The sequence below is a fragment of the Bombus huntii genome, chromosome 16, assembly GCF_024542735.1.
Source record: "Bombus huntii isolate Logan2020A chromosome 16, iyBomHunt1.1, whole genome shotgun sequence".
Lineage (NCBI taxonomy): Eukaryota > Metazoa > Arthropoda > Insecta > Hymenoptera > Apidae > Bombus > Bombus huntii.
This window is the reverse complement of record NC_066253.1, coordinates 5068312-5082820: the sequence shown is the minus strand read 5'-3', so window position 1 is coordinate 5082820 and position 14509 is coordinate 5068312. Positions and strand designations below refer to the sequence as shown.

The window sequence follows — 14509 nt, the reverse complement described above, 5'->3', positions numbered from 1 at the left end:
TTTTGTAAACTGTTGTTTAAAACCATAAGCAAATAAATATAGTAAAACGTGCAACGAGCCATCGACGTTTACATATTTCTGTAAGTGTATTTTGTTAAGAAAATGAATAGAACTGCAATTTTCCAAAGACGATGGAACAGTAGCGCGATTAATAAAAATACAAAGACTGGTGGATTTTTCAAGGATGTTCTCCAAGCGTGTTTCCCGAGTTTGTCGGCGTTTTAATCCGGGTAGTGTACACGAGAGCGGAGAAATCGCGGCAGCTGGCCTGGTTGTCGATATCAGATTAAAGGATCGAAGCGAGAAACCGACGCGAGAGAAGATTACATTCGCGTTGCGAGTGATACGAGGCCTGGTGGTGGGAAAAACAGGTGTAGCCGGTTTCAAAGAGGATGAAAACGGGGGAAAAAGGTAATTAACGAAGTGCCTTTCCCGCGGATTTCTTTATGGCGCTTCCAATTATCCGATGCGTCGCTCATAAGCTCAAACACCCGCTGTTCGTTAGACTTTCTACCTCGTAAAATCGCTGCATTTCGTTCCACGTCTTCTCTTCTTCATCCGCCGCCGCCGCAAAGAGCTACGATATTTTTGCATTTTCTTAAAGTACGTAGTCTGAAAAGTATAGGTGGAAAAAAGTTGTGTGCTCGAACTCGGATAGCCAAGGAAATTCTCGAATCGGAAAACTCGACCCAATTTCTCGGTGTCGATGACACGAGTCGTTAGAACGGAACGCGGAGAAATTTTTCTATGGCGCATAAAAAGTCGGCGTATGCGGTGGCTGTAGAAAGTATTAAGAGTGGAATAATTAATGAAGCCTACCTTCCCACGGAAACTCCCTTCGAGCCGCCTAATTACCTTCCTGCATCATTCATAAGCGCTCACTGCCGCGAAAACTGTTATTCCCGTGTAATTACGTCGCGTTGGTTAATCACATTACTCTGGACAGAAGTTGAACGTTAAGGAACAAAGTGGAGCATCGATCAGACACACAGCGACGAAACGCGGCGAGAATTTTCCAAATATCTCACCTGTACACCGAGATATTAGCGCGTTAAGAGCCGTGCGGCGAAATAACGAGTGCAACTCGCGTTTTCGTCCGAGTTATTGACGAACGCGAATGAAGCGACTTATATATCGTTTGACTGGCAGACTACGATTTGTTAGAAATTTATCGGAACGACAAATGGCTCGTAAAAGTCCGCAGCGCGAATCAAAGAGCCGGTATGAATTTTCATGGCTTAAGAACGATTGGTTATCAAAGTAGTAAAAATACTTCGTAAAATTCTATGCAAATGGTGGAATAAATAACGACTACAAAAATGTCAAGCAGACCCTCCGTTGAGAAGCCAGTCGTGTGTATCGATCGAGGAGAATTAAACACGTTAAATGACTAAGAACATGTCAAGTGAATTGTTTTGTAATATAATAACACGTTAAAGAGATCAGTCGTGTATATTGGTCGGAAAGAATCGCAGGTGAAACGTTGCGTTAAGGTAAAACGTTGGCCTTTAATGGGTTAAGGTACAACGTAATTGCCTAGTACCACGAGAGGAAATAGCTTCCTCAAAGATATGGAATTATAGAACAGAGCCTTTGAAAGACTCGGTCAAGCAGGTAATTAATAAGTGGCCGGATTAATTAGCGGAATGCACTTTTTCCAAGGATTCTTTCCCGATCTGTTTAATCATCCGATGGGCCCGTTAGAAACCCGATGATTAGTCGGAAAACTGGCTACAGGATATGCACGAGAGAATTCTGCGACGTCACACGAAGGCTAATTAGTGGAAATGATATTAATTAAAACCGCAGTGAAAACCGATATAAAGCCCGGGATTCCAGTGAACTTTTCCCGGTTTTCCTAACCCCGAATTGGATCTACAAGGGTGGTCGGTCTATTTCTTTTCTTCTTTCTGAACGTCTTCTCACTCCATTGGATCCCACTTCCCTTCTTTTTTTCTCCACCTTCGATTTTCCCCCGTGAGAAAACTTGGAAATTAATTTTTTAGAAGGTGGGAAAGACCATTTTCAGACGGAGATTATTTGGAAAAAATGAAACAGTGGAAATGGGATTCGAACCTGGGTGGTTCCAGTGGGAATCCAACACCCAACGCGCTCCACCGCCATTCATTTATTTTCCGCATTATTACGTACATAAAGATTCATAATTCGGGCGAAATTAATACCAAATATTCGAGTAACTCCGAGTGAATTAAAAAGTCAATTTACCCGCATGACGAATGGCTGTGACCGCAGCAACGCTAACGTTATTTTATTAAACTGTATTCAGCCGCCCCATTGAAATATAAATACACGTTTTAAGAACCAACTGAATTAAACAAGGGAAATTGGTAGCCTGAGGCCTGAAAGATTCATCGAAGCCCCTGGCCCGGAAAGGTCGCCCAGTGCAAGTCGGATAAAAGAAACTGCATAATGGAGGATCCGGAACGACCGAGGGTTAACACAGGCCTACCCTGCCAGGTGACCTTAACCCTTTGACGAACCATATCTCAAGTAGCTAGCTTCGTGGCACGGTGCCTTTCGGCTGTCTGTGCCTTAAAGCGGAACAACCGGATGGAAAGTGTTCGATACGCGATAAGGCACGTGTTTCTGCCCCCTTAACGTGTTAATTTCCCTGCAAAGAAATAGGAGAAAGAAAATCAGTCGAGCCTCGAGCCTTTAGATCAAAGTTAAATAGCAGGAAAATCACAAGCTACGAGCTAAGATTAGCGGTCTTTAACACGAAATGAAATAGAAACGTCGATTATCGTTGGTAAAAAATTACAAACGGATGATTGATCGCGTCTTGTAAAATTTTAAGAAGCAAGATGATTTCTTCGTCGTTTTCTTGCGTAATTGCCAGCATATCCAACTGGCAATTTGTCCAGCGTAATTACAGCGTTGACTGACAAAAACGCCTGTATCATTTCCACCGTTCTAACGACGTTAATCTACAGCGGCTGTGCAAACGTACCTGTCGACGTCCTTCATGAACGTGTTATGTGTGTTATACGAATCACTTTGAAATTTCGAAGCTACCGTAATGACGCGACTATCATTATTAAGTCGGTAAAATTTTCAACAATTCTGCAGACGTATACAAACGTTATGGGATACTTAAAACGCAAGTATACATCTTGCAGAGATCACGAAAGTATTTCAACAGACGATCTTCATAATATTAATTAAAGTCTCTGTATTCAGTGAGAGCGTCCTTCGCGCTTGTTACACGCTCAAGATGACTAAGTCGTATCGTGTATTCATTTTCTAGGAAATATAAATGTGCAGCGTTCATACACAGGGTGAGTCACGAATTCTGATCGGTAGAGATTACTCTGTTATCAGCAGTTCGATCAAAAAAGCCTTTATCAGGTATAGCACGGTTTCAAGAGATCTTGAACACGATTATGGCAAACTTTTTGTCAACTCTTGCTTTTTCATCACCTTGAATTTTCTCCAAATAAACCTGTAATTTTTTACACCTCTCTATTAGAGGATTTCAGATTAGACGAATTTCGTAAATATCATAACACAACACGTGTTAATTTTTATTCACCTGGGTCGGAAAAAGGTTAAAGAAATATCCTAATAGTTGAAAGAACTTTGTGTTACAAAGGAGTATCGTATGTTACGCGTATTGTACGCGTTCCGATGTTGTTAACAGATCGAAAGTATTGATTCGACCTCTCGCGTTACTCGCGTATTTTCAACTGAGATTAAAATTTTCCCAATGTGATCTCGGCAATCGTATCTCGTCGCGGTACCAACAACGTCGAACGAAATGTTTTATATTGGGCGCAATATAAGCGCATAAAAATGTCCTCTGGTAAGTGCAAGAATAGTTTTGCAAGCCAACGTATAACAACGTCGAGGCTCTGACATGGACAACGACTTTCGACATTCAACGATCGCGGAATTCCTCTCGATTCGTCCAGGGAACGGCCTGATACCGACATCAGGCGACAGCAAGCTTTTAATTTGACGAGCGTTCGCGTGACGTACCGCCCCCGTTGTTACCACGTTAATGAGACGCGGATCTTAATAAAAATTTGCCCTGTCGTGGCACCACGTCATAGCGTGCCAATCGTTGGCTTAACGACTGTGAACTTTACATTTCTACGGGTCTAAATTGTCCCCTAATAGTCTCGCGATTGATTCCCTGATTTCGTTGGTTGGAAAAGAGGTGGATAAAAAATATAGCACTGGGGAAAAAAAAAAAGAAAAACAGACTGATTTAAGATCGTTTATATGATTTTTAAGTGGGCGTCAGACTTACGCTAGCTCGCGTTATGTTCTGCTTCGGATCGAGGAATTTCGTTTCCACGTACATTTGACTTTTCCACCTCGTAACGAGGTAATAAATTATCTCGGAAAATTGAATATGAAATATACGTTTTCTCTTGGGTTTGGGCCGAGACGAGTTCGCGTCAACTTCGGGTTACATTTACCCAAAGTTGCTGGTAAATTATGCCGAGAAAACGAATACCAAACGATTCTTGCGTGGTAGGTTTCAGACAGATTTGAATCGCGTTCGGGTTAAGTTTAAGCCAAGTTTAGATTAGGTTTGCGTTAAGTTCGAATTAGGTTTGGCCAAGATCGGCGTTCAAGTATCAGAGTCAGTTTGATCGGTTTTATTTTTTATTTGTTTAGTCCCGTTGATCAACGGTAAATTACGGAGGGAGAAATTAAACGCTAGGAACTTGCTGGAAATTAAATTTTCGTTAGATCGTGGTTAATGCTCCGGTTTGACAAATTTTACGTCGCGCTACGTCTGGCTTTTTGACTCATTACGCGGCACTAAATTAACCCGGGAAAACGAACGTGCAATGTGGCCCCTCCGGGAATCGGCCGAGACATACGGTTCAATTAATTCGCGCCACGGCGATTAAATAATCTGCGATTAAGGAGGCGCCTTAAATTAAGGCAAGTTTCGCGGGACGGTGATAAATTTTTTACCGCGATAAATCCCACCATTGCCGTGTCTCTCGGCGGGATAGTTCCCATTATTCGAAATCCGTTTAACCACATTCGGACTAATACAGCCCGGTTGTAATATCGCGCTTCGAGTCGCCAGATCCTCTGGATTTATAGCTCGACTTGTAAATTACTGTTTTCCCTCGCGATAAATAAAATTGAATAAAAAAAAAAGAGGGAAAGGAAAGGCAGAGGGAAAAAGAGAGGAAGGGAGGGGATAAAACGAACAAGTTCGAAGAGGTACGATTTTCCAATAAAAAAAAAAAAGACAAGGTCGACCTACTAGAAATATTGATAAAGGCAACGAAAAATTACGTGGAAAAAGAAATAAATGAAACGTCGTCATTGTTTAACTGGTATCGATGAAACGCGAAGTTTTTCAATGAACCGCGAGATATCTATCAATCATTGGGAAGCGATAAAAATTTGATCGCCACGGCTCTGCCACGGTGAATAACGTTTAAACAAACGTGCACCGCCGGAGCTTTGACGTTTCGATATCGGATCGAGATTCGCTTGTTTGAATTTTAATTCGCGACCCGATAGAAACGTCACTCGAAAACCTCACCCAATCACGATTTTTGCAAGCGTTTCCTTCGCAGCATGTATTTTCCAGATGTGTTTCGAGACATTTGGCCGATTTATCGTCTGAATCTTTTATTCCAATCGCCATTCCGTGCTACGATCAAAGAGATAGAAAGGAAAGCGAGAAGGAAAGGAATTTCACGGTGGACCTTGAGAATACGGTTTGCGAAACGTCAAACGAGAAAATCGGAATTTTCATCGTGAATATTCATGGAATCATCGCAGGCGACTTAATCGTCGAATGGCCGAGACATCCTGCGCGGTACGTTCGCTGCTGTGTCACTGAAGACTCAACGATAAAGGCGACAGCACAAGTCTGGTACAACGCGGACGTCGCAGTAGTACGAGTCAACCTTTTCTCCGACGTCAACGAAATTCCTCGTTCTCGCGCGATTTAACTGCGTTTAACGAAGACCGCGGGTGGAAATACCTTTCGTCCTTTTAACCAGTTAATAAATTCGCGAGTATTATCGCTTGAAATAAAAATAAGGATTCGTTAGTTTCTCTTGAAGTCGACAACGTCTCAACGAAACGTTACGTTTCTGGCTGCAACAAAATTATGTAACCTTTGGTATTTTCTAAAAGTTCACCTATATTTAGGAGATTTACATCTTTAAATACGACTGATCGTTCCCATTTTCCATTGTATCATACTACGATACTTGTAGACACCATATAACATCGATATTAGAAAACCCATAAGAATGAACCTCCATATGTACAAAGGAAAAACTGCTGTCCTATACTTTTTATAATTTTATCATTCTGCTGTAACGTAATATAATTTCCAAGTAAGGTAACGTATACGATTCACGACACTGTCTCTTATCTTTACAATCAAACGCTTGTAAATTTCTGGACGTGTATACGGTGTCCCATAAGCTACAATTCGGTTAATAAAATGGGACTCGTCTAATTTTCAAAATACGTTACATGTTCAATCCATGACACTGTCTCTTGTCTTTACAAACAATCGCTTGTAAATTTCTGGACGTGTATACGGTGTCCCATAAACTACAATTTGATGAATAAAATGGGACTCGACTAATTTTCAAAGTACACGACACTGTCTTTTATCTTTAGAATCGCTTGTAAATTTCTGGGCGTGTATACGGTGTCCCATAAACTACAATTCGATTAATAAAATGGGACTAGACTAATTTTCAAAGTATACGACACTGTCTTTTATCTTTACAATCGGTTGTAAATTTCTGGACGTGTATACGGTGTCCCATAAACTACAATTCGATGAATAAAATGGAACTCGTCTAATTTTCAAAATACGTAACTTTCTGGTGTATACGGTGTCCACTAAATTACAATTCGGCTAATAAAATAGGACTCGACTAATTTGAAAGTACACGACACTGTCTTTTATCTTCACGATCGATCGTACATTTCTGCACATCTGTACGGAGATGCATGGGCGACAATTTTGTGAATAAAATCGAGCCACCGCTCGGATGTTTTGGGGCGTGAATGGATATATCGTTGGATGGCTAGCTAATGAGGATAGAAACAGTGACACGGGACATAATGATCGGCCAGTCGCCTCTAATTACTTCGTATGGCACTTTCCTCATAATTTCGTTTCGGTTAATGCCAGGCAAAGGGCGATGCATTATTCGGTTAATAGCAGCGGTATACGAATTTACGCTCGTATTATAATCCTACAGCTCGTTGATGTAATTATCGACTGCGGAACGGAGCGTCGTTTGATCTCGTTAACGCAACACGTCGTTTCATTTCCAAGGAACTTCCATCAAGAACTCCATCGTTATTTCCCGCCCTCGGATACCTAGAAACGAGTCGATCCAATTCGTCGAAACGTTCGCATCTATCGTTTTATTTTTCGTTTCGCTTTTGTTTCTTTTTTTTTTTTTTTGGTGGGACTACGCAACCAAAACGAAAAAAATAGAGAAATGAAAAAATAAAAAAAAACAGGGAGATTTTTTAAACAGCGAACTCTATGGTCGCTCCGCATACGGAATAAAATGTAAATAGAGGTGGCAACGACAGGAACTGCCAGTTTTTTCCGGAACGAGAAGAGAACCGAAAAAACGACTACTCTGTCTCCCCTCTCTCCATTTTTCCCCCGTTTTTTATTTATGTAGATTGCGAAACGCTGGAAACTACGGCGCTCGCGGACGCGCCGGGTCAAGGGTGAGTCACTTTCGCTTCTCACCCTTGCCGAATTTCCAACGCGACGATTTCGAATAAATCCCTCGCCTCCTGTCGCGCTGAATTATCCGTCTACCTTGCCGCTCGTTCGCTAATTCCAACAAATCATTCGCTGGTGCAAAGAAAAAGGGAAAAAGCCAACGTCCATTCATCCCGTTCGAATGTATCGGAGGAAGAATACACGGGGGAAAAAATTCCCTCGTAAGAGATCGGACGAGAGAAAAAGAGAGGAAAAGGGAAATGTTTCAACGGATACACGGTATTCCGTGTCCCATTAAAATTCTGACGATGTCGCGGGAAAGTTAGTTAAGAAGCAGGAAACGAGGGCGGAAGGATAGGGTGCGCGAAGAATTTGAATCCGGCTCGCTAGATTTTGCAAAGTTGGCGCAAGTTGCGCGCCGCCAAACAGAATTGCACTCGCCATGAAAACACGCCATGTTCCATCGTAACTTCGTCGCACCGTGAAACACCCCGCTGTCCCCTTAATTTCCCGGATGGCGGAAGATTAATTAAACAAATCCCATTTTCAATTTTCTGTTCACCCGAAGTTCAACCCTCGGCTCTGTCCCGTTGTTTGTATTCGCTGGCGCGCCAGTTCCCTCGGCCAACGGACCCCAAACTCGTTTCTTCGACCAAGGTTAAAGTGATACACCCTGTAGATTGTACAAAGTCGATGGGATCTTGTTCTTCTTTGGTTCGTCCAATGTACTTTTCTCAGGCATGGAATATTCTGACGGAGGAATATTCTATTTTTTCATATTCGTACAATTTTCAAAACAGCACTGAAACGGGTTGCACGTCAAGTTCTTCAATGTCCAGTCGTTGATCTCTGGGTTACTGACAGGCGAACAGACTGGCAAATTTATTTATTTATTTCTATATCCATCGACACGACAAGTCGGCTAATGTAAAAAGAAAAATGTAAAATAAAAGACGATAATCTGTGCGGACAGACAAACAGAGTTATATATTTTCTGCAATATTTTAATTTTGATGAAATTAATAAAATAATTTTTCTTGCGTATTTGCCAGGTAAAATAAAGAAGTGGAACTTCTGCTATATCGTCTATAGTTTCTCGTATTATTATCTCACGGACCCATAAAAATCCACGGTCTAATCTAATCACCGCTAACTAACACTTGCCACATTCGCCTGTTAAAATATTATTTAGATCGTGGAAATTGAATTTTGAAAATACACCACACTTTGGTTGCGTTACAGGTACGACGATCGCTCACGCTAATTTCCCTGCACGGCCGGGTCTTGATTAGTAGCCCGGTTCAACTTGACGTAAGCTAGAATTAGGCTAAGGGTTAGGCTGACTCAGATTCGAGCCGCGACGTTAGGATCAAGTTAGGTTATCAGGTCTGAGCTACAAGATTAAGACCTGCTTACAACGCCTATAATCAAGTCGATCTGCGTTAGATCGAAATCAGAATATCGAGGCTCGATTGGAATTTACGCTACGGTAGGAGCCGAGTCTTTACAACTCCTACATGTTAAATTACCTTAAGGCAGGACCTTACGTGTTAAATTGAAACTAGCGAATTAAGATTCGGGGCTGGCATGTTAGGATAGAGTTAGCGTGTTAGGTCAAAGTATGACATTAAATTGGATGGGAAAGCTGGGCCCTATTTACCTGGTCCGAGCTGAGTCCTTGAGTCTAAGCTACACCTACAATCTGATGTCACGTCTAGGAGTTAGCGTGTTTGGCCTGAGTCAGATGATTTTAGATTTAAGACGCTGCGTTCCGTTAGGCGAAAGCGTTAGCTGTTCAAAGTGTCAGGTGAATTGTTATTTGAATTAGGATATCTACATATTCCTGGCGGAGATAAATGTGCGCGCCCGAAGGGCACAGTCGTGAAATTGCCACGTTCAATCCGTTCACCAAGATACCGTTAAGCGGTTCGGCATTAGAGCGACACTCAATTGTCAGTTGCAACGTGAATTTGCACAGGTGTCAGGCGCAAGATATCATATCGAGCGAGACTCTGAATGGGTGAAATTGCTGATGCAGGTACGCGTATATCGTGATGCGTCACACCGGTTCTCGACTACGTGAAATGAATTCGGCTCTATTTCGCCGATAATCTATCGCCAAGACTATCACTTCCATCAGCTTATCCAGGTCTTTTCTATCGCATGTACGGACTGTCTCGTTGCCTATACCAGAAAATCATTTATCGACCACGTTGAATAAAATTGCACCGTGCTAGTCGGTTCCATAGCTCGGTACAAGTGTTTATCGACTATCGTTATCTTCCATGCTAAGGATATTTGTTGTTATTGTTGAAGTGGTCACCACCTCTAAGAAAACTTTACATCTGGTCTTTTTAGCTTTCTCAGGCACTGAAGCCATCGACAGCGTATAGACGATAGACTGGGACGAAGGTAAACCATAGACAGGCGACGATGGCTTCGTGGTTTTCAGTTATAGGGTAACACTGGTGGCGTGTGGATCTGGACCAGCTCAAATTATATTCCTACTTGTACTTGCACTTCTGTATTAAAATATATTTTCTATTTTACGACTTATCCACGCGTTTCTCTGTTTGTATATCTAATAACCTCAACAGTTATTATTATCGTTAACGAACAACGATCACAGCAACAGGCTCGTGAAACTAAGAGGCGCTGTATATCACCACTGTGTAGACAGGTTTTTAAAAAGTCCGTTTGTCTAAGTATTATATTAAAAATCGCCACTTGTTCGTTAATATGTCTCGTAAATATTTATCGATCTTCGTGGTAAATTTGTTTGAATTTCAATTCTGCTTTCGAGTTTTACCTTCGAAAGGAGAAAACAGGTTACACTGATTTCGGGGACGATATTTTATGTGATCCAGCTAATTATAGCTGCAAGCTACGCGTTTCCAATTACCGCAAGCTCGATTTCTCCGCACTTTTTCTCACCGTGTGCGGCAAGAACTCAGCACCTACGTAGCAATCGACGTGGAGCACGATCGCCATGCTGGTGAACGTTACAAAGACCGAAATCCGAAGAATCGAACTAACGAATCGTTTTAAAGAAGCGCCGAAGAGCGAGCTAGATAAGTCTGATTCATCATTTTACGGCTAAGACTTCAAGGACAGGATACAATTTATCAGACTTTGCCCCTTTCATCCCCGTGGAAACGGAGCGCTCGATCAACTCGATTAAATCATTTAACGTCGAAGAAGCTTTTTTTCTCGCAATCTTAGGCGACCGTATGATTCTTCTTCTTTTTTTCTCTCTTTCTTCTTCCAATTGAAACTCGCCATGCTAACAGGTTTCCCGTCCCTCACGGCTGCAGGATCAAATATTCCGAGAGCAGCTTGAAATCGTCGCGAATAACGGTGTGATTTATGATCCGGCGAGCAATCATCGAGCGCTGCCGCGCTCAACTTCTCTCGCGGGCGAGAAAAAGACGAGAAAAGAAGCGTTCGATTTAAAGCAGGGACACGACGAAGACAAAACGAGCAGAAGAGTTACTTAATTACCTCGACTCGTTGCAGCGAAAAACTGCCATTAACGAACTGTTCCTCGGGCCAGCAATCGACGAGTCTCTCGGCCTGTACTTTTCGCCTGTACAGATTCTAGGATCTAACTCGAACCGAGCCGCGATCAAATCGGCACCATGTAACGACGAGGCAATCGCGCAAGCACCGTCAACAGGTTCCGTTTGTTGGTCGGACGCGATTTAAAGAAGTTGAAAGTCGCTAGAGCTCGTCTTCTGACGGCACCGATCACCAACAACCATAAAGTTTGCCGCATAGATTTCTGAATGCGGCTAAAAGACTCGGTCGATCTCGACCAAGCGAGGGAACCTATCGAGCCGAGGTCCCAGAGGCATTTAAATCGCGGAAGGTTAATTAGGTAGAGTGGGTCGCGTTTAAAGATTGCGAAATAATTTCTCGAGGCTGCATCGCGCGACGCAGCTTTTCATTAAACAGAAAGGCGGATCACGAGCCAATAACGAATAGCTATCCGCATTATCCAACGACAATACACCGGAACCATTGTTCCCAGCCGACGCGGCTGGTCGGTCCGGCTCAACGGTATTTTACGTAACGAACGTTTCAAACCTGTCCAACTGACGTTTCCACACGAAAAAAAATCTCTGCGAACAGCGTTACTCTATCGATTCGAGCTTGTTCCAGTGTATCGTCCTCTGATCACCTCTGCAGCGGCGCACCAAACAACCGGTTTCGCTGATACGCGACACCGGTACGTTAACTGACGAAGATCGACTTACCCTCGTTCTTGTTGTTCCCGATGAGAATCTCCGTGTCCTTGAAATCGGCCTCCCTGAGAAGATCCAGAGGATCTTTAGGTAGGAAGATTCCGTCGATGGTGGGCGCCGATGGGAAGCCTAGGATGCCCCAGTAGCTGTTCCATTGCTGGACAGAGATGGTCTTGGCGTCCACGGACCTCATGCAGGCCATCACCCTGGCAGGATTCTCCTGAAGCATGGTGGAGTTGCAGCCACAGTCGTCGACCAGTATCCTGGCCACTTCGTTCGCTTTCTCCCCGGTCATGTAACTCCATGGAGCGTTCAAAGTGCCACTCTGGAGGATTCCTCGGCGGACCAGACCGCGAGTCACCGGAGAGATTAGGTGCAGAGACACGGAGCTGCCTCCGGCGGACTCGCCAAAGATGGTGATGAGGTCAGGATCGCCTCCGAAGGCCGCCGCGTTGTCCCTGAGCCATCTGAGCGCCAGAGCCTGATCCCACAGACCCATATTGCCAGGAGCCTCTTCACTGTTGGTGAAATGTTTGTTCAAATAGAGAAACCCAAAAGCGCCAACTCTGTACTGCATGGAGGCGATGATGGCGTTGCTGGTGACTGCCATGATGTCCGCGTCGTACACGTCCAGGGTAGCGGTGCCGCTCATGAAACCACCTCCATAGATCCAGACCAGAAGGGGCAGGCCGTTCTTGTCCCCGTTGTTCGGCGGCTCCGAGCCCTTGTGTCTCAGTCGAAACTTCTGCGGCACCCAGATGTTCAAGTACAGACAATCCTCGGAGATGTTGGTGTTGGGATTCCACATTTCCTCCCCTGGAAAGCCAGGGAAGTACTCGTACCTCTCCTGGTAGCAGCTGTTGGGTAGCACAGTGGCGTTCAGGATTCCGTGCCAAGGTTCTATGGGTAGCGGCTTTCTGAATCGGAGCGGCCCTATCGGAGGCTTGGCGAAGGGGATTCCATAGAATATGTGAACCTCCTTGTCCAGTATCGTACGGGAGAATCCGCGAACCAGGCCGCTGGTGGTCTCCACCACCTTGAGATCGTTGTGCACGTTGTTCCTCTGCGCGGACACGTTCGCCCTGACGGAACTTGAGCAGAGAAGAAGAAGCAGGAACGCGAGGTTCGTCATCGTGGTTGGCTCCGCTGCAGAGAGTTTCGTGGAGCACACCTGCCGAGAGAGACTCAACAAGTTAGCGAGTGGGGGACCGGCCGTGGAGCCGGCTTTTGCGCGGAATCCTCTCCGTTCGCCTCCACTCTCTAACCACGCCGTCTCCCCGTATCTCGCGCTACCTCTGTGCCTGTCTAATTCACCGTGACCTTTCCAAGCATACGCACCGATCAACTTGCACACGCACGCGCGTTCGATATCACCTTTTTCTTTTTTTTCTTTCTTTCTTTTTTTCACCTTTTTTCCAGTCCCGGACCAAATGTCTCTTCTTCTGGTCGCGCTCCTCCTACAAGTGGCAACGAAACACGCTCTACGCGGCTACTACCGTCGTCGATCACACTCTGCTGAAGCAGGAACCCTGTTGTATGGCTGGCCGTGATGGCGCGAGTCGCCAAGGACACACGACTGCGTCGCGGAAAGACAAACAAAGGGATCGCGCGCAGATCGAGGCGGGCAGAGGGTAAATTTTCGCGCGGCGGCCGGCGAGCCGCGTTGCACGGGGTCGACTGATGGAGGCAGTAGAGGTGGCACAGAGTCGAGGTGCGCCGTTGGCTGGTAGTGGTGGCGGACGCGATCGTGGTGGTGGCACTGGTGGATGTGGTGGTGGTGGAGTGTTGGCGCACGCCTCGCTCCCGTACATAGCGATGGCCATTCGATTCTCTTCCCGGTAACTTCTCCGGCAATTTCATCCTTCAAACATCTCAGTCCCCTTCGACGCGCCTACGTCTTCTAACGAACTTCAACAACTTCTCGGTCGAATCTTTTCCTACGCTATCTCCAGGATTGCACCGAGGTCTTAAAAAACCTCGATGATTTTATGATTTTCGCGGAGATCGAAGAGGATTGTGCACGATGGCCCGTGGCGACTTGCTTCGGCGTTATACCCATCGCTAGGTGCATGCATAGGCAGGTCGATCCTTGAACGCTGTCCTTGTTCGTTTGTCTATCTACACGCCCTCGTAGTTTCAATCTCGTTCTTCCGTCCCATAATCAGCCAGCAATCCGAAGAAATCGCATCCCTTCGATCGGGTCGACTCGACGCGGTCCGTTAACGAACGATATCCGAAAATAGGAATTTCGCGGTGGAAATAAAAGAAAGTAAAATCAGGCGGCTCTCGCTTCGGCATCTTCTTCGGTGTTCCTGCTCCGCTACGGGTGAATTAAAATTCAGCAGACGACGAATGTGACAGGGCCGACGCAGACCAGGGACTTGCAAACGTTTCCCAAAACGTTCCAAGCGTTCTTAAATTATTTCTCTTCTCGCGAACGTAATACACCGATAAAGAATCCTCGCAATAATTCACCGGAACCGCTAGAGACGAAAGCGGTAAATCTTCAGTTTCGCCGAGTACCTTTCAACGCGTTCTACATACTTTT

General features: G+C 44.7%; 1 protein-coding gene across 1 annotated transcript in view; it reads right to left on the bottom strand.

Moving 5' to 3' along the window:
• Positions 1 to 13659, bottom strand: part of LOC126874652 (acetylcholinesterase-like) — a 153981-nt gene extending 140322 nt beyond the window's left edge. Inside the window, exon 1 of the mRNA XM_050636953.1 lies at positions 11974 to 13659. Coding sequence (XP_050492910.1) covers positions 11974 to 13093 — 1120 coding nt within the window. The 5' untranslated portion in view covers positions 13094 to 13659. The remainder of the gene's footprint in view (positions 1 to 11973) is intronic.
• Between the last annotated feature and the right edge of the window lie 850 nt (positions 13660 to 14509).